The following is an 18,402-nucleotide window of genomic DNA, read 5'->3' on the forward strand; positions in this document are numbered from 1 at the left end:
CAGACCAAAGGTCCATCCAGCCCAGTATCCTGTCTGCCGACAGTGGCCAATGCCAGGTGCCCCAGAGGGAGTGAATCGAACAGGTAATGATCAAGCCATCTCTCTCCTACCATCCATCTCCACCCTCTGACAAACAGAGGCTAGGGACACCATTCCTTACCCATACTGGCTAACACCCATTTATGGACTTAACCTCCATGAATTTATCTAGTTTTCTTTTAAACCCTGTTATAGTCCTAGCCTTCACAACCTCCTCAGGCAAGGAGTTCCACAGATTGACTATGCATTGTGTGCCCATTAGTTTCATTTGGTGGCCCCTATTTCTTATTTTACAGGAACAAGTAAATAACTTTTCCTTATTTACTAGAAAATATAACTAGCTCTTGCTGGATATAAAATATATATTTATTGCAGCAGTTCTGTAAGGCATTGACCACTGCAAAAAATAAAATGTTCTCAGTATTGAACATTACATAAATCAGAGAAAAAGAGCTTATTCATTGCACACAAATGAAAGACTTAAAATCTAGATGTTTATCACTCACAACTAAAAAGCCTAGTAAATAACATTGGACAGGTATTACTGCATTAAACATAAAAAAAATGTTACTTTGTATGCAGTATTTTAATTACTAGTATTCCTGTTATGGGTTCATTGCTCTGAATTCTTGTGAAGTATGGTCTTTTACTCACCTGAAAAAGATTTTGTTGGCATAAAGGAATTGGTCAGACCCACGGTGTTATGCTAAATTCAGAGTATACATTGTATTGTAAATTAATCAAACAAACGATACTCAGGATTTTCAAAAGTGGCTCACAATTTTGGGTGCTCATCCTGAGATACCTTGAAGAAGCATGATGTGACATGTGGAGCAACCAAAATATGTTGTCCCAAATGAGATGGTTGTTCTCAATTTCAATACAAACATCATGCATGTAAATGTCATTCTGATGCAGGTGTCTTATAAGGTGAAAGGGATGGGGCTGGAGGGTGTAAGAGAGAAAAGGAGAACAAGCCGGTACCTATTTGTTATTCCAGTTAAAGAACTGGGAACACTCTCTAAAGTCTTGCCCATTCAATACCCACTCACTTTAGAGGAAAGCTTTCTCCATATATGAGCCTATTTTTCATCTGTTCATTAGAATAATTCTAATTTTGTCAATCAGCAGTAAACAACTGACTTCTAGTGGGAAATGTTGAACAATCTCTCACGAAGCACCTGATAGGGTTAGGTTTTTTAAGTACCTTATATGATTTCATTTTCCATTTATTTACAGTTTCTTTGTTAAAAAGCTTTGAAGGTGGCAATGATGTGATATAAAGATTTCACTTTTTGGCATTTCAAATAATGAGGAAAAATATCTCTGATTCTGTGATGCTTGTCTTCAGCTTTAGGAAGAGCAGAAAGCGTATTGTAAAGCCCAGATAGTGTCAAAAAGTGGTGTCAAGTTAGTTGTGAAATTATGCAGTCTTGATGCTATTAGACATATCTTAAAGCATCCACTTAGTATTATAAGTAATTAGAGATGGACCTGAACCAAAACCCTGGATCTTTGTAACTGTGAACTTGGAGAAGTTTCATTTGGGATCTAGGCCATCTATGTGGTAGCTTTAATCTTGGATCTGTGAGGAATCTCTCTTAATATTGGATGTGTATATTAATATAGACACACATGTTGTATACAGGGAGGGTCTGTTAAACTCTCAGTGCATGTATCACTCCTAGTAATAACTGAGCAAACATGAAGAGGTTGATCAGGCACTCTAGTTAATAAGCTTAGCATGAGGTTCCATGTGTATGGTCTTCTTTTCATAGGACCGGGACACAGACAAGAAGCGAATTGAAGAGTTGCTGGAAGAGAATATGGTACTGGAAATAGCACAAAAACAGAGCATGAATGAGTCTGCACACCTGGGCTGGGAACTAGAACAGCTGTCAAAGAGCACAGACCTCGCAGACAGTAAGTAGCCATCATGAGGTGATTCTTAATTATTGTGCTTGCACAAGGTTTCCTTCTAGAAGAGGAGGGGAACAAGTTATTACACTAGTCAGGAGCAAAACCTCAACTCCAGCCTCAGTAATTCATAGGGGGAAATAAATTTCCTTATTTAAACAGTTGACTTTTTCTTATGTAAGCTGAACAAAAAGCTTCTAACAATGCCACAACTTCCAGCTTATTTCCTTACATTATTTAACTATTAACAATGACTTCTTTATATTTAAACCTCCCTTGAGATAATGCCTCAAAATAAACAAACAACCCCTCGTACATTACATGGTAATGATCCCAGCATAGGGTATTTTTAAGTAAATAGTAAGTGGCTGCGAGAAGTCAATGACCCTTCTCTACTCCCAGCTGTCTTTAAGTCCCAGAAAAAAAGCCTATGCTGTGAGAGAACTATTTTTAATAGATGGTGAAAAATGAATGAGAGGGAGGGGAAATAACTGGCTGGATATTTTATAAGTGGGTGATTCATTTTCAATAATTACATGCAAGACATAACAAAAATCAGTGTCCTGTATCATAAACTTGATAATTGGTTGCTAGTTATACAATTAATTCAGTTTATATTACTAGGATATAAAATTATATTTTAAAGAACCCTGGGAAATATAGCAATGTTATGGGCAAGAGTTTTCTGTATCCAGTCTTTACTGAACATTTACCTAATCCCTCAAAGACTCATGTGCATGCTTTGCTTTATACTCTGAATAGGTTCATTGATGTTAGTAAGGCAAATCACTTTATTTAAACCTAAGTAGGAGCATACATTTTGGTAAAATTAGGGTCATAAGTATATGTAAAAATGGCACCACCACTTTACTCCTCAGATTGACTTGCAGTGTGTGTTCTGTGCTATGTCTACTAACAGTAATGATTAATTAGTTTTTATCACTTTTTAATCTGCTTGCCTGTAGAGTTAATGCAGTAAAGTTCAAACAGGGTGAAATGTATTCTGGTTCTTCTAATGCATCAAAAATATGGTTTCATCAACATTGGAACATTTTAGGAAAACAGTGCAATTTTTCATGAAAGATTGGAAAATTTAGAATTGTCTACCTCATTTCAAATTGCAGTTTTGTTTAATTTATGGTTTTTTCTCCTTTTCTCTTTGTTTTTTTTCCTATTGAATGCATTAGAATGGATGATGTCTAGGTTCTCTTCCATTTTTTGTTTATATTTTATTTGTCCTTTCTGTAACTTTTCAAAACTTCCTCAACTTTAGAAAAGTTATAAAGGGAGAATAATAATTAATGCTAAACTTTATAACTCTATCAATCCGTCACTCTTCAAAAGTCATAGCTTTTCAAAAATTTCTCTAGAGTTGCAAAAGAAAAGTGGAGAGGAGTCAATGACATCATTTATTTTACTGTACCCGGTGGCAAAAAAAGGGGGGGAGTTTGAAAGTCTGACTAAAAATCAATTTTTATTATAAACAAAAAGTGATTTCGTTTTTTGACCCGTGAAATGAAAACAACTTAAAATTTTCAAAAGTTTTTCCAAAACAGTTTCCTATTTTTCAGCCATCTCCACTTATGAAGTTTCAGTTAGTTTACCACTGAGGACAACTGAGTTGAGCAGATGTAACTGAGAGCACAGTCTGTTCTTCAGAACTTTTATTTTGTTTAGTGGTGATGAATGACCAGGAAAGAACTCAGCTTGACTCTTAGTCCATGTCTACACTGCACGGCTATTTTGGGGTACCGGAGATATCCCGAAATAGGTACCCTGTGTCTATATAGGCCGCCCGTTATTTCAAAATATTTTTCAAAATAACGGGTGTGCTATTTTGCCATCCCATTAAACTTTGTTGCACGAGGAATAACGGATGGCTCAAAATAGTGTTATTTCAAAATTTTGGTGTTGTGTAGCTGCGCCAAATTTCAAGATAAGCTATTTCAAGTTTAGGGTGCTGTATAGATTCACCCTTAGATTTCAAGTTGAGTTTGGAAGGGTAGCACATAGAAAAATGTTTTTTTAACTTATAAACTGAGCACAGTTGATACAGAAATCATTGGGTACAACAGAGCCACGGGCAAAGTGAGGGGAGGGGGGGCTTTGTGCCCTGGAAGGGGCGGAGCATCAGGCAAAGAGGTGGGGCCAAGAGTCGTCAGTGTCTGGAGCGCAGTGCTTTCCTTCCTCCCCTCCAACCTCCCACACCTTTCAGCACTCAGAGCCACATGGAGCACCTATGATTTCAGCCACAGTAGCAGTGGCAGCAGCCAGTAGCTTTGGGTCCCTTTGAAACACCACGTCCCAGTGTAACTGCCCCCTTCCCTCCCCACACTCCCATCAGCAGGCCTGATTGTGTAGCAATAAGCTTGAAAACCAACGAAGTCACTGGTAAAATTTTTATTTCAGAATAGAATTGGTATAAGCATTAAACACTGATGCAACCAAAACTCACTATTTTATTGCTCATAGAGAGCATGAATGTTAACATAAGAACATAAACCATTCACTCTCCTAGGAGTTTATCAGTTGGAAGTGCTGTTTCAGGGGTGGTAGCAGCACTGAATTTTTTCTTTCCCCCTATAGGGTTGAGTGTTTTTACCTAAAACTTGAACCAAGAGTTAATGTCACTTTCATATTTAACATATGATTTGTATGCAGACAATAGATTTGTTACATTTGAAACAGGAAGTGGATTTTTAGTTACTCCAGTCCTGTTACTAAAATCAAACATTGTGAAAAGGTAAATTTGCAATAGAGACATTGATATTGGGAAAAGTCAGATTAAATGTGATAAAACTTGTGAACTCTTACCACCTGGAGTGAATCCTGGCTCTTTAGAAGTCAGTGGCAAAGCTTACTTCTTCTTCGAGTGATGTCCCCGTGGGTGCTCCACTACAGGTGTCGGGCTCGTCCCGGCGCCGCAAACCGGAAACTTCTTCGTAGCAGTAGCCCCCTCCGGAGGACCGCGCGTGCGCAGTGTGTCCCGCGGCGTTCGCGCCTTTTCTGCGTCGCGCGGTCCGACCCGCCAGTTCCTCCTAACCGTCCACGGCCGCAGACGGATCTGGAACACGCTCCTCTCCTGAGGAGGAATCGTTTAGTTAAAAAAATCAGATATATGTTCAGTTGTTTCCCAGTTAGCCCCTTCCCAACGTAGTGTTAGTCAGTGTTATATCGTTAGTTAGTTAGATTGGTTAATTGTTTAAAAAAAAAAAAAAAAAAAAAAAAACACCCCTGTTACTTCAACCCCCTGTTTTAATCCCGGGGGTTACACCCGCTCAGCGAACCATGCCCGGTTCTCCCGGGTTCAAGAAGTGCGCATCATGCGGCGAGGCTATGCCGGTGTCGGATGGCCACTCCCGCTGCATTCGCTGTCTAGGGGAGGGCCATATCCCTCAGAAGTGTGGCCATTGCGCCAAGCTAACGGCGCGCACGAGGCGTGACAGAGAGATGCGCCTTAAAATGCTCCTCTTCAACAAGGCTCTTCAGCCGCCGACGTCAACAGAGCGAGAGACCGAGGGTACGCACAAGACCAAAGAAAAGGCCTCCGCTTCGTCCAGGAGCCTAAGTGCGGCAGACTCGAGAGCCGCGTCGGGCCACCCACAGGCGATGGAAAAGCCTTCCAAAGCCCGTAGCACATCGGCGCCGAGCCCTGTACTCTCTGTGGCATCGGCCCCGCCAACCCGTCCGGAGTCGGCACCATCATCAGCGGCACCGAGCCTCCGAGCGGCACCGCAGCCGGATTCGGTGCGGTCCTCGGCACCGAGGCAATCGGCACCGTCGGCGCATGACCGTGCCCCGACTAAGACGGCACCGGTGGCCGGCCCGGCACCGAAGCCTAAACAGGCACCGAAGCCTAAGCCGCAACAACCTAAGGCACCGGACACGGCACCGAGGAAACACTCGGCACCCAGATCCCATCCAAAGCCTAGCGACGCAGCCACTCCTCATCCTCAGGGCGCGTCGGCACCGCACCGCACCGACCGATCGCTGGAAGTGGAGCAGCCGTCTCAGTCTCCCGTTTCGGCACCGGATCCGACGACCTTACACCCTCAGGTGTCGGGACAAGAAGTGCTTCCGCCTTCCTCGCCTCCTGCGCCTCAATCACCATGCCTTCCAGGGGAAATCTCTGATGGGGCCTCACTTATCTCGATCCCAGATAGCCCGGTCCCCCATACTTCTAGAGCGGTACCGACGAAGGCACAGAGGAAAACACACCACCCTCGTACCCCTTCTCCAGGTTCGGACAGGGCAGCCTTCTCGCCTGGACCTTCGATTTCACCTCAAAGACGGCGGAGCCACTATCACGAGTACTCTCCTGCACGCCGCTACTATAGATCCCCGAGAAGGTCCATCACACCGCCTCACTATCACCGATCATACTACTCCAGATCGCCGTACCGTTACTCGTACCGTTCTCGTTCCCCTCGATCACCTACCCGCTCCCGCTATTATCGTCATAGGAGCACTCTGTCCTATTCTCCACAATACTCTCATCGTGCGTCTCGTCACCGCTCACCGCATTCGGAGCGTTCACGATCAATATCGAGGCGCTCACCCTTGTCTCCGAGCCGACAGCAAATATATTCGCCAACGACCCAAGGCTCTATTCCACCGGCTCAACGCCCACCAGCGCCTACGGGAGATGCGTCCACGACTTCGGTCCCACAGGACGATACCACTCAGTCACCAGTGGCGGAACACCAGTCAGTGGCCTCCCCGACAGATGTCGCTTCCTCTTCTCCTGATGATGCGGTGTTTAACGACGAACCCCCTCTAGCAGATGATTATAAGCAGTTCCATGAGCTTTTTACACGGGTAGCGGATTCACAAAACTTACGCACCTCGGGGGCGCCTCCAAAACACCATCCGCTGCTCAGAAATTTACAACATTCTAGTAAATCCAAGCTAGCTCTTCCTTTCGATGCCGCGATATTGGAGGTAGCCAATGACATCTGGCAAACTCCGGCGTCTATGCCTCCTACCAACAAACGCACGGACAGGAAATATTTTATCGACGCCAAGGATGCAGAGTTTCTCTTTACCCATCCTGTTCCGAACTCTATCGTGGTTGACGCAGCACAGCAAAAGGCGAGATCCGCGCAGGCGAGAAATTCTATCGCGGACAAAGAGGCCAAACGCTTGGATTTGCTAGGCAGAAAGGTCTATTCATCTGCTACGGCCACATTGAGGATGGCAAACTACTCTGCCCATCTTGCCAACCACGACTTCGACAACTATTCGAAGTTAGTGCCGCTCATACAGCATCTCCCACATTCCCAAAGGGAGGTACTGAAGGCCATAGTACAAGAGGGGTACACAGTGGCCCGTAATGCGCTCCAGATATCCCTCGATATCGCGGACTCGGCCTCCCGCACTACCGCGACGTCCATCGTCATGCGACGAGACTCTTGGCTCCACCTGGCTTCCGTGCCAAAGGATCTACACCCTAAGGTGGAGGACCTCCCATTTGACCGAGCATCCCTGTTCGCTCAAAACACAGACCAAGTGTTTCACTCAGGAAAAGACTCTAGAAATACGTTAAGAACTCTAGGGATGTACACCCCGCCCTTCAGGCGCAGGAGAGCCTGGCCATATAACAGGCAGAGGCCGCCTCCTTCTTCGGCTTCCTACTATACCAACCAACGATTTAGGCCATACGACCAGCATAGACAGAGGCAGCGCCCCCAACGTCGCCGCCAGCAACCTAACAAGGCCAACAACCAGCAACAATCTAGACAGCAAGTTTGACATACTGATCGAGAGTCTGCGAGCCATCCCTCAGCTAGAACCCAACGCGAGAGTAACCAAACTCTTCAACCGCCGTCTGTATCCATACTCCCTTCGTTGGTTTGCCATCACCACAGACCGCTGGGTCAGGGAGATTGTAACCTCAGGACTCACCATTCCGTTCTCCACCTTGCCTCCCACCAACCCTCCCTCCCCACCCCTTTTCAGGGACCCCTCCCACGAAAATCTGTTACGACAGGAAGTAGTACACCTACTTACCATAGGTGCAGTGGAAATAGTTCCTCCCGAATTCCATCGCAGGGGGTTCTATTCCCGATACTTCCTCACAGAGAAAAAGTCGGGGGGATGGAGGCCGATACTAGACCTTCGCGGTCTCAACCGCTACCTGCGAAGATACAGATTCAAGATGGTTACTCTGGGTTCCATCATTCCAACACTACAAAAGGGGGATTGGTTCGCGTCTCTCGACCTGCAGGACGCATACTTCCACATTCCTATCCATCCAGCTCACAGGAGGTTTCTGCGATTCACCGTCGGAGACGACCACTACCAATATGCGGTACTTCCCTTCGGCCTATCCGCAGCTCCGAGAGTATTTTCAAAGACCATGGCAGTCATAGCGGCATACCTCCGTCGAGCGGGGATCACCATCTTCCCTTATCTCGACGACTACCTCCTCTCAGCACCTTCGAGAGAACAAGCCGAGATGGCAGTTGCCACTACAAAAGGCATCTTCGAGACCCTTGGCCTAATTATCAATCTGCCAAAATCTACTCTAACTCCGGCCCAGTCCATCGTGTTCATTGGGGCCAGACTAGACTCTACCACTGCTATGGCGTATCTGCCTACGGACAGAGCCGACACCATTCGAGACCTATCGAACGTCTTGCTCACAGCCCCGAAGGTCTCTTACCTTACCTGCCTGAAACTATTGGGCCACATGGCCTCTACCACATACGTCATAGCCCATGCTCGCCTCCGCATGCGATGTCTGCAACATTGGCTCCTCATAGCCTACAAACCGGGCATTACCAATATCAACACTTTCATAACCATCCCTGCCCGAGTCAGGAAATCGCTCGTTTGGTGGACTCTACCTGCCAATACTCTAGCAGGCGTTCCATTCCGGATCCAGCCCCCATCCATTCAATTGACCACGGACGCGTCGCTAATAGGCTGGGGGGCGCACATGTTGCACTACCGGATTCAGGGACTGTGGTCCCATCAGGAATCCCTACTCCATATAAACTTCCTGGAGCTCAGGGCAGTCTTCAACGCATGCCGCCACTTTGTCCAACATATACAGGGGACCACCATACAAGTCCTTACCGACAACATATGCACGGTTTACTACATCAACCGGCAAGGCGGGGCCCGGTCCAGGACTTTGTGTGCGGAAGCAGTGCGCCTGTGGAACTGGGCGATCCGCCACAGGATCGCGCTCGTAGCTTCCTATCTCCCCGGCAAAACCAATATAATTGCGGACACGCTCAGCAGATCATTCCACTCCCAACACGAATGGGAGCTCCTTCACTCTGTAGCCCTCGATCTGTTTCGGGCATGGGGTTACCCAGAGATCGACCTCTTTGCCACTCGCGACAACAGGAAGTGCCGCTCTTACTGTTCGAGAGCGGGGATAGACAACCAATCCTTGGGGGATGCCTTCCTTCTCAATTGGGGAGCGTACCATCTCCTCTACGCTTTTCCCCCAATCCCGCTGATACCGCGGGTAATACAGAAAATACTATCAGACTCGGCGACAGTAATCCTCGTGGCTCCCTTCTGGCCGCGCCAGACTTGGCTCACGCAACTCATGCAGATGTCGGTGTCCAGACCTCAACGTCTTCCAAGGATCAACAACTTGATCTCACAACAAAACGGCAACTTTCTCCACCCGGATGTCGACCGCTTGCACCTGACAGCTTGGCTCCTAACTGGCTCCAGGGCCTAGAGTTAACCTGCTCCCAAGCAGTCATGGATGTACTCGTGCAAAGCAGACGACACAGCACCCAACGATCGTACATCTATAAGTGGCGTCGTTTCTCAGCCTGGTGCCGGCCACAAGCCATTAACCCCCTAAATGTGCAGATCCAGCGTATTCTGGACTACGTCCTGCATTTACACTCCCAAGGATTGGCCGCTGCTTCGCTAAAAGTACACTTGGCAGCTATTTCGGCTTTTCACGCTCCCATAGAGAGCTTTTCCGTTTTCTCTCATCCACTTACGAAGAAATTTCTCAAGGGAATTTCCAATATTTGTCCACCACACAAGCCTATCCCGCAGCCATGGGACCTTGGCCTTGTACTGGACACCCTTACCCGCCCACCATTTGAACCACTTGCGACTTGTGAGTTACAAATTCTCACGATAAAGGTTACCTTTCTCCTGGCAATAGCCTCAGCTCGGCGAGTTTCAGAGCTTGCAGCACTCTCAGCGGACCCGCCATACACGATGTTCACTCAGCAGGGAGTCTCACTGAGATGTCACCCATCCTTCTTGCCAAAAGTCAACTCGTCCTTTCATGTCAATGAACCTATAATCTTCCCTACTTTCTACCCCAAACCGCATGCTACACCGGAGGAAGCCCGCTGGCACACTCTGGACATTAGAAGGGCATTGGCATTTTACCTTGACAGAACACGTCCATTCCGGAAGTCTCCGCGTTTGCTATTATCACTCGCTGATCGCTCTAAAGGTCATCAGCTGTCGTCCCAACGTATTTCCAAACATATAGTTAACTGCATCACCCGTTGCTACACTCTCAGGGGGAAATCTCTGCCCTGTTCGCTAACAGCGCATTCAACCAGAAGTATGGCTGCCTCCACGGCTTTTATGAAAAATGTATCTCTTACAGACATATGCAGGGCAGCGACATGGTCGTCCGCATCCACCTTCGCTAGACACTATGCCCTTGACCGTCTCAAGGTCGCTGACACAGCAGTCGCTCAAGCAGTCCTTTCGTCCGTGCACAAGTAAATCCGAAGCACAATCAGTGCGAGGGTGACTGCTTCATACTCACCTGTAGTGGAGCACCCACGGGGACATCACTCGAAGAAGAAGAAAAGGTTACTCACCTTGTGCAGTAACTTCTGTTCTTCGAGATGTGTGTCCCCGTGGGTGCTCCACGACCCGCCCTCCTCCCTGCTTCGGAGATCTCTCTTGTATCTTGCAGATGTTCCGGCTAGGAGGAACTGGCGGGTCGGACCGCGCGACGCAGAAAAGGCGCGAACGCCGCGGGACACACTGCGCACGCGCGGTCCTCCGGAGGGGGCTACTGCTACGAAGAAGTTTCCGGTTTGCGGCGCCGGGACGAGCCCGACACCTGTAGTGGAGCACCCACGGGGACACACATCTCGAAGAACAGAAGTTACTGCACAAGGTGAGTAACCTTTTCATCCATAGAGACTTCTTTGTGATTGATTCTTAGGGTACGTCTAGACTACATGCCTCTGTCGCCAGAGGCATGTAGATTAGGCTACCAGACATAGGAAAATGAAGCGGCGATTTAAATAATCGCTGCTTCATTTAAATGTACATGGCTGCTGCGCTGAGCCGACAAACAGCTAATCAGCTGTTTGTCGGCTCAGCGCAGCAGCCATGTACATTTAAATGAAGCAGCGATTATTTAAATCGCCGCTTCATTTTCCTATGTCTGGTAGCCTAATCTACATGCCTCTGGCGACAGAGGCATGTAGTCTAGACGTACCCTTAGTGAATGTGTATCCAGCCTTAAAATATACACCCTGCTTTAGTGGGTGCCTGCAGAACCAGCTGGGTAAACCAGAGCATTGGTACTCATCCACATGAGCAATTTCTGTGGTTAATTGATGTAAAAGTTTTAACTGACAGCTGTAACTTCATGGTATAAAAGATTGAAAATGGCTTTTTTCCTAGTTTCAGATGTTAATTTTTTTATAACTTCTATCTCAGCAAAATTCTATCCCAACCAATTTTTTTTAGTTTAACCATTCAACTTAATAGCTAACTTGACTCTTAGATATAAGACTATGAAAATAAAGCTACTTTTGAGATCTCATGTCTTTAGACACTTTCCTGTTCATGAAGGGATGTAACTATTATTTATGGAAGTATTCAATGTAGGTGTTTTTACCTATGGACTACTCTGCCACCAAAGATCAGCTGAAGTGCTAAGGGTTTGTCCCTAATTATCTGTGTCTTAAACTCTGCCATTCTTATTCTCATATTTCTACAGCTAGAAAGTCCTTTGTGTTTGAGCTAAACGAGTGTGCATCGAGTCGCATTCTGAAGCTAGAAAAGGACAATCAGAGTCTTCAAAACACCATCCAAGAGCTCAGAGATCTCTCTCTGACCACAGAAGAGACCAGCCTAAAGTTTGTAGAACTGGAAAAGGAGAATCAGCAACTTAGCAAGAAGGTAACTCTCACTAGATTCATGCTGGCTTAGCTATTTGGGAGCTGATTCTGCTGTTTCTAATGTGCTAGAACCAGGCCTCTTTGGGTACGTCTACACAGCAGCATTATTTTGGAATAACTGATATCAAGTTGTTATCAAAATAATGTCAAGTTGGAGGACTTCTTACTCCAACTCCTGTAACCCTCATTTTATGTGGACTAAGGGAAGTACTTTCTGTTGTGTAGACAGCGCCAAAAGCCAAAATAAGGTATTTCAACTTAAGCTACACAATTGATGTAGCTGAAGTTGCATAGCTTAATTTGCATTTAGCCCTGCTGTGTAGATGTATCCTCACACTCTGTAACTTGCTGCTGGCCTGAGTGATGCTTGGGTGAGAATGCCAACGCTGGAGAGCTCATGCATGTTGTGCGTGAAGCTCTCATCTCGTTTTTTGCTTGCCTAGATAATTATAGTCTTTCTCGACCTTGCATGTGCACTCTATGGTGTTGTTCTGTCTCAGTGCTCTTGTTCCACTGCCTGTTCCTATGACAAGTATTTCCTCAGCTTCTCCTGTTACAAAGGAGAAAACAATGGGATACACTCTTCCTTTGTGTTAGTCCATTCACAACAGTGAAGTTGCACAAGAGGTGAGTTCAGCCCAATACAAGCAGTCCCTGGGTACGTCAATCCGACTTACATCGGATCCCTACTTACGAACGGGGTGAGGCAACCCCGCACTAGCTGTGCCCCTCCCCCCCAGCAGACCGCCGAGATGCGGGGTGCCTCCCCCACTGTTGCCACTTCCGGCATGGGGGGCGCGTCCCCCCAGCAGACCAGGGAGACGCGGAGCTAGCGCTTCCCCCCCAGCAGACCAGGGAGACGCAGAGCGGCTTTTCTCACCGCGGAGGACGCAGGTGGCGGGACCGCCGAGACACGCCGCCTGAAAGGCTGTTCAGCTGGCGCTGCCCCGAGCGCTGCAGGGGAAGCGCCCCCCACACCGTGGGAGGCGGCGACAGTGGGGGAGGCACCCCGCCCCGCCAGCTTTGGATCCATTGGCCCCGTGGACGCCCCTGGGCAGCTCCAACACCCCCTGCTGTCGGCTGGAAGGAGGGTCTTGAGAATAAAGGACTGAGGGAAGTGAGGTGTGGGAGAATAAAACTGAACTCTGGAGAAATGTTTGGCTAGAGTTTCCCCTACAGTATGTACCAGTTCCGACTTAAGAACAAACCTACAGTCCCTATCTCGTATGTAACCCGGGGACTGCCTGTATATTTTTAAAGAAACATCCTCTGCTATTCGTGATTCTTTTTTTACCTCTCCGCCTTTTCTGGCTATCACAAGGTTCTGCTGTGTCTACCCGTCTCAAAGCCATGGGCTCTGTTCATTCCTGGTAATGAATGTGCTGCTACTCACATTTTTTGCTACACTCCCTTGTCAACTGTTAATACTTCTAGCTCATGTGCCAGCGCAGCGCTGCCACAGCCACCTGCTATGCTGTTGTCTGGCTTCAGCAGGCATTCTGCCAGTTAACAGAACCCATTGCCAGTAGGGAAATGGTGGCAGGTGTTTTTTTGCATTTGGAGAAGTCCTGTGTAAGGGACTTAGTTCTCCTCACCCCTCCACACACACGGAACACGTTATGGGGCCCTCCCCCCATTTCTCTCTTCTGCTGTAACCAGTGTATTTTGTGTTGCTGATACAAGCTTATAAAACACTTCAGCCCCGAAACATGTTGGGCTCTGTTCTTTGCTCATCTTACTGTTTAAAGGTGTGCCGGACTGTTAGGAAGCCCTAAATGGGAGAGCCCGTTTGCTGTGTTGGAGAAAATAGTCTAAATGTAGACTGGCAGGTTATGATTAGCACAGTATCTGCCTCTATGCCAGTAAGAGAGGATTGGTACCCCCTCATCCAGGGAACACTTTGAGGGGTGCTTTTACCAATGTGAGAGAACAAAGTCCACTTCACAGAGTCCTAGTCTGGACAAAACACATAGTCTGCAAAAATGTATCTCCCCTACTCCCGCTCCACTTCCTCATGGGCCCATTTGTGACAGTCATTCTAGCTAAATTCTCTAATTAAAATATTCAGAACTTGAACTCTAAGGGCGAAAGTTTCCCAACAGATATCTCTGGTGCCCAGCAACTTGAGTCATTTGAACAGTTGCAATCAACTTTGTCTTACTACACACAAGTGTATTTGGGTGCCCCAAGCTGTGGCGTTATTATAGAATCCTAGGGCTGGAAGAGTCCTCAGGAGGTCATCAAGTCCAGCCCCCCCTGCCCAAAGCAGGACCAATCCCAAGTAAATCAACCTAGCCAGGGCTTTGTCAAGCCGAGATGTAAAAACCTCTAACGATGGAGATTCCACCACCTCCCTAGGTAACGGATTCCAGTGCTTCACCACCCTCCTAGTGAAATAGTTTTTCCTAATATCCAACCTAGACCTCTCCCACTGTGACTTGAGACCATTGCTCCTCGTTATGCAATCGGTCACTACTGTGAACAGCCTTTCTCCAGCCTCTTTTGAACCTCCCTTCAAGAAGTTGAAAGCTGCTATCAAATCCCCCCTCACTCTTCTCTTCTGCAGACTAAACAAACCCAAATCCCTCAGTCTCTCCTCATAGGTCATATGCTCCAGCCCCCTAATCATTTTGGTTGCTCTCCCGGGATCCTCTCCAGTGCATCCACATCCTTTCTATAGTGGGGGGCCCAGAACTGGACACAATACTCCAGATGTGGCCTCACCAGATCCAAATAAAGGGGAATATTCACTTCTCTGGATCTGCTGGCAATGCTCCTTCTAATGCACCCTAATATGCCATTAGCCTTCTTGGCTACAAGGGTACACTGTTGACTCATTCACTGTAATCCCAAGGTCCTTTTTCACAGAACTTTTACTTAGCCATTCAGTCCCCAGCCTGTACAATGCTTGGGATTCTTCCATCCCAAGTGCAGGACTCTACACTTGTCCTTGTTGAACCTCATCAGATTTCTTTTGGCCCAATCCTCTAATCTGTCGAGGTCACTCTGTAACCTATCCCTGCCCTCCAGCGTATCTACCTCTTCCCCCTAGCTTAGTGTCATCTGCAAACTTGCTGAGGGTGCAATCCATCTCCTCATCCAGGTCATTAATAAAGATGTTGAACAAAACCAAGAACAGATCTTTGGGGCACTCCGCTAGAAACTGACCGCCATCCTGACATCGAGCTGTTGATCACTACCCGTTGGGCCCAACAGTCTAGCCAGCTCTCTATCCATCTTACAGTCCATTTATCCAATCCATATTCCCTTAACTTGCTGGCAAGAATATTGTGGAAGTCTGTATCAAAAGCTTTGCTAAAGTCAAGGTATATCACATCCACTGACTTTCCCATATCCACAGAGCCAGTTACCTCATTGTAGAAGCTAATCAGATTGGTTAGGCACAATTTGCCCTTTGTGAATCCATGTTGACTATTCCTGATCGCTTTCCCATTTTCCTTATATTGGTACCGACCCTTGTGGGCTCAGCAGTAATCCGATTTTTCTCCTGCTTTAGCAGCGGAAGAATGTTACCAAGCCTAGGTTTGATCCCCGTGCCTAAATAAGTTGTATTACCCTATAATAGAGAATGCCAATGCAAGGGTGGGGTGGATTTTTTGGCCATGAGGCAGACGATCAAAAATGCCAATGGGTTTAAAGTGTTGTGACCAAGAACAGCTGAGATTCATGAAACAGAACTAAAATTCATTGCTAATGACACATCAGTTTGGAACAGGGACCTAGGTTGTAATGGGAGCTAACCTAGTCTGCAGGTGTTGATCGAATATCACTGTCAGATCATATTGCTAGTGGGTCTGTTAACTATTCAAGGGGATTAGAGAAGAAGTTTCTGCACAGTCATTTGCCTGCTCAGCTAGAGTGTCACTGGTACAGGATCTGTAGACACTAAGAAATAGACTTGTTGGTTTGTTTGTTTTTTAAACAAAATGTATCTTCCCACACATGCTGTGTAGAACCCTATAATGCTGAGATTCCTGATGTTGGCAAAACTGCAATTCCGAGAATGGACAGTGGATATTTGTAGAGTCTAGGCCTGCTGACGTGGGTATGTGAGAAGGGCACAGGGCAGCAGTAGCTGGAGCTCCAGCCCTTTTAGAATTGCTGCGGGAGCGCCGTGTGGCACACTCCAGTGCCTCGTGTCACACTCTTTAGCTGGATCTGAGGGCCGGCGGGGGGCACCACACTGTCTGGATGGCACGGGGGCTGTCTGTCCCGGCTTCAGCCCTTCCACTCAAGGACCTGCCCCTTTCAAAAGCAGGGAGATGGCCCTCCTTTCCCCGCATTGCCCAGGGGCCTGGCAATCCTGTCAGCTCCCTGGTAAAATGGGATGGTTTTTCTTAATGCAGCAGCTACACAGATATTAACAACTTCTACACAAATGGCCTGGGTGTCAGTATAGTGAATGTAGAAAAGGGGTGATGATAGAAGAGATTTTAATGGAGGAAGAAGTAATGTAAAGAATAACAATAAACCAAATCAAAGTTCCCTCAGATTTGTTGGATTGTTAATGCAAATAGGGAGGTAAGGAGACTATTATATTGAACATAAGAATTAAGGGCAGTAAGGGCTAAATATTGGCATAAGTGGAGATACCAAAGAACTAGCAGCCACATTTTTAGAGGTGTGTTCTCATTTTGTAAAAACAATGCGGAGTCCTATGGCCCCTTTAAAGACTAACAGATTTATTTGGACATAAGCCTCCATTTTGGGTGTCCAACTTGAGTTACCAGACATAAAATCTGGTCCCATTGAAATCAATGAGAGTTTTACCATTAACTTAAATAGGGCCAGGATTTCACTCCAGCCCCTGGCTAACTTTTGGATTTCTGAAAATTCTGATCTAAATTTGTGTAGTTGGTCAGACAGATGTTGGCAATGTTTAGAAGGGAAGGATTAGTCTTCTCAGTCTTGTTGGTTTGAAATAGCCCTTCAGAAATGGATATAATTTTGGTAATTTGTTTAATCTCTGCTTTTCAAAATGCCCTAAAATAAAAATAGTCATGGTTCAGTTTGTTGTCTGATGCATTTTGTGGTGCTTTCTCCATGCAGATTGAGAAGTTGCAAAATCAGATTGAAAAAGAGAAACAAAGCAACCAAGACTTGGAGACTTTCAGCGAGGAGCTGATGAAAGAGAAAGAACAGTTACAGGGTGTTATGGAGACTGTAAAAGCCGACAAAGACAGACAGGTACAGACCACAAATATGATCCAGAAACTTATGCTCAGCTGTGGCCCTTTTACTATGGCCATTTAGAAGGTCTTAATAGCTGAAGGGGCTTGGTAAGAGACAGCAGCATATTGCATGCAGAACACTTGTTCAAATATAAGTAAAGATGGCTTTGAGCAAAAATAACTACATATGAAGGTATCTGCTGCTCATCCTATTGCTCTTTGAGAACCTTCAAGTTGTTTATAAGATTGGTTCTTTCCTGCCCTTCAAAAAGGCTTGACTAGACAGATTAGGATGTACAGCTAAAATCCCATATTGCTGCAAAGAGTGGATAGATACCTGCTATGTGTCATGGTAGTTTCCTTGATCTAAGTAAAAAAAAAATTGCTGAGAACATTTTAAATGCCCTCCAGCCTCTACTGCAGTGATGCAACTCGAGTAAATACCACTATTTTATAAGATTACAAGGTATCATTCATACTTAGTGATTTAGTAAAGGGAATAGACATGTAGGTCATTGATGGGTGGTCTGCTTGCTTTTAAAATTTATTAAATTGATTTGTGTGACGAGGAGTGGGGTTAAATAATAAAAATAAACCCTGCATTTGTAGAGTGCCTTTCATCCTGAAGGCTTTTCAAGTGCTTTACAGATTTATTCTCAGGGAAAACTCCCCTCTGAAATACAGCTGAGATGCCACTGTGTGTAAGAACACACCGGAGCACCTCATGATATGACCAGAATTAGATGTTTTATATTTAGGACAGGAAGTGAAGAAAACTGTATGTAGGGTAGGCAGAAAGGACCTGATGTCCTTCCCTCAGGCTTAATCCATTTGCCTTCTGCCTGAGTAAGAATTAGGTAAAAATTTGCCTAAGAGTTTGAATATTTGGTCCAACATAATTCTCAATTTGTTCAAGAAATCATGATGTCTTGTCTTCCAAAGAATATTTCTTTAATGAACTCTTTAGCAAGTACTAGTGTACAGCATGTTAATTTTACATCTGATCAGAAATAGGGCACATGGGCGTTGCATTATCACAGTGATGAGTGGGGAATAAGAACCTAGAAAGAGGAAACAGTGCACCTGAGCACTGTGTTAGGGCACTGGTT

The 18,402-nt window shown here is 46.1% G+C and overlaps 1 protein-coding gene across 6 annotated transcripts in view; it reads left to right on the forward strand.

Moving 5' to 3' along the window:
* The window catches only part of CCDC88C (coiled-coil domain containing 88C), a 147,288-nt gene that overhangs the window by 87,372 nt on the left and 41,514 nt on the right, over nt 1-18,402 (forward strand). For all 6 annotated transcript variants that reach the window (XM_075926709.1, XM_075926710.1, XM_075926711.1 and 3 more), the window contains 3 exons: nt 1,818-1,962; nt 11,921-12,102; nt 17,172-17,309. In XM_075926709.1, coding sequence (XP_075782824.1) covers nt 1,818-1,962; nt 11,921-12,102; nt 17,172-17,309 — 465 coding nt within the window. The remainder of the gene's footprint in view (nt 1-1,817; nt 1,963-11,920; nt 12,103-17,171; nt 17,310-18,402) is intronic.

Source organism: Pelodiscus sinensis, chromosome 4 (genome assembly GCF_049634645.1).
Source record: "Pelodiscus sinensis isolate JC-2024 chromosome 4, ASM4963464v1, whole genome shotgun sequence".
In the NCBI taxonomy this organism is placed as follows: Eukaryota; Metazoa; Chordata; order Testudines; family Trionychidae; genus Pelodiscus; species Pelodiscus sinensis.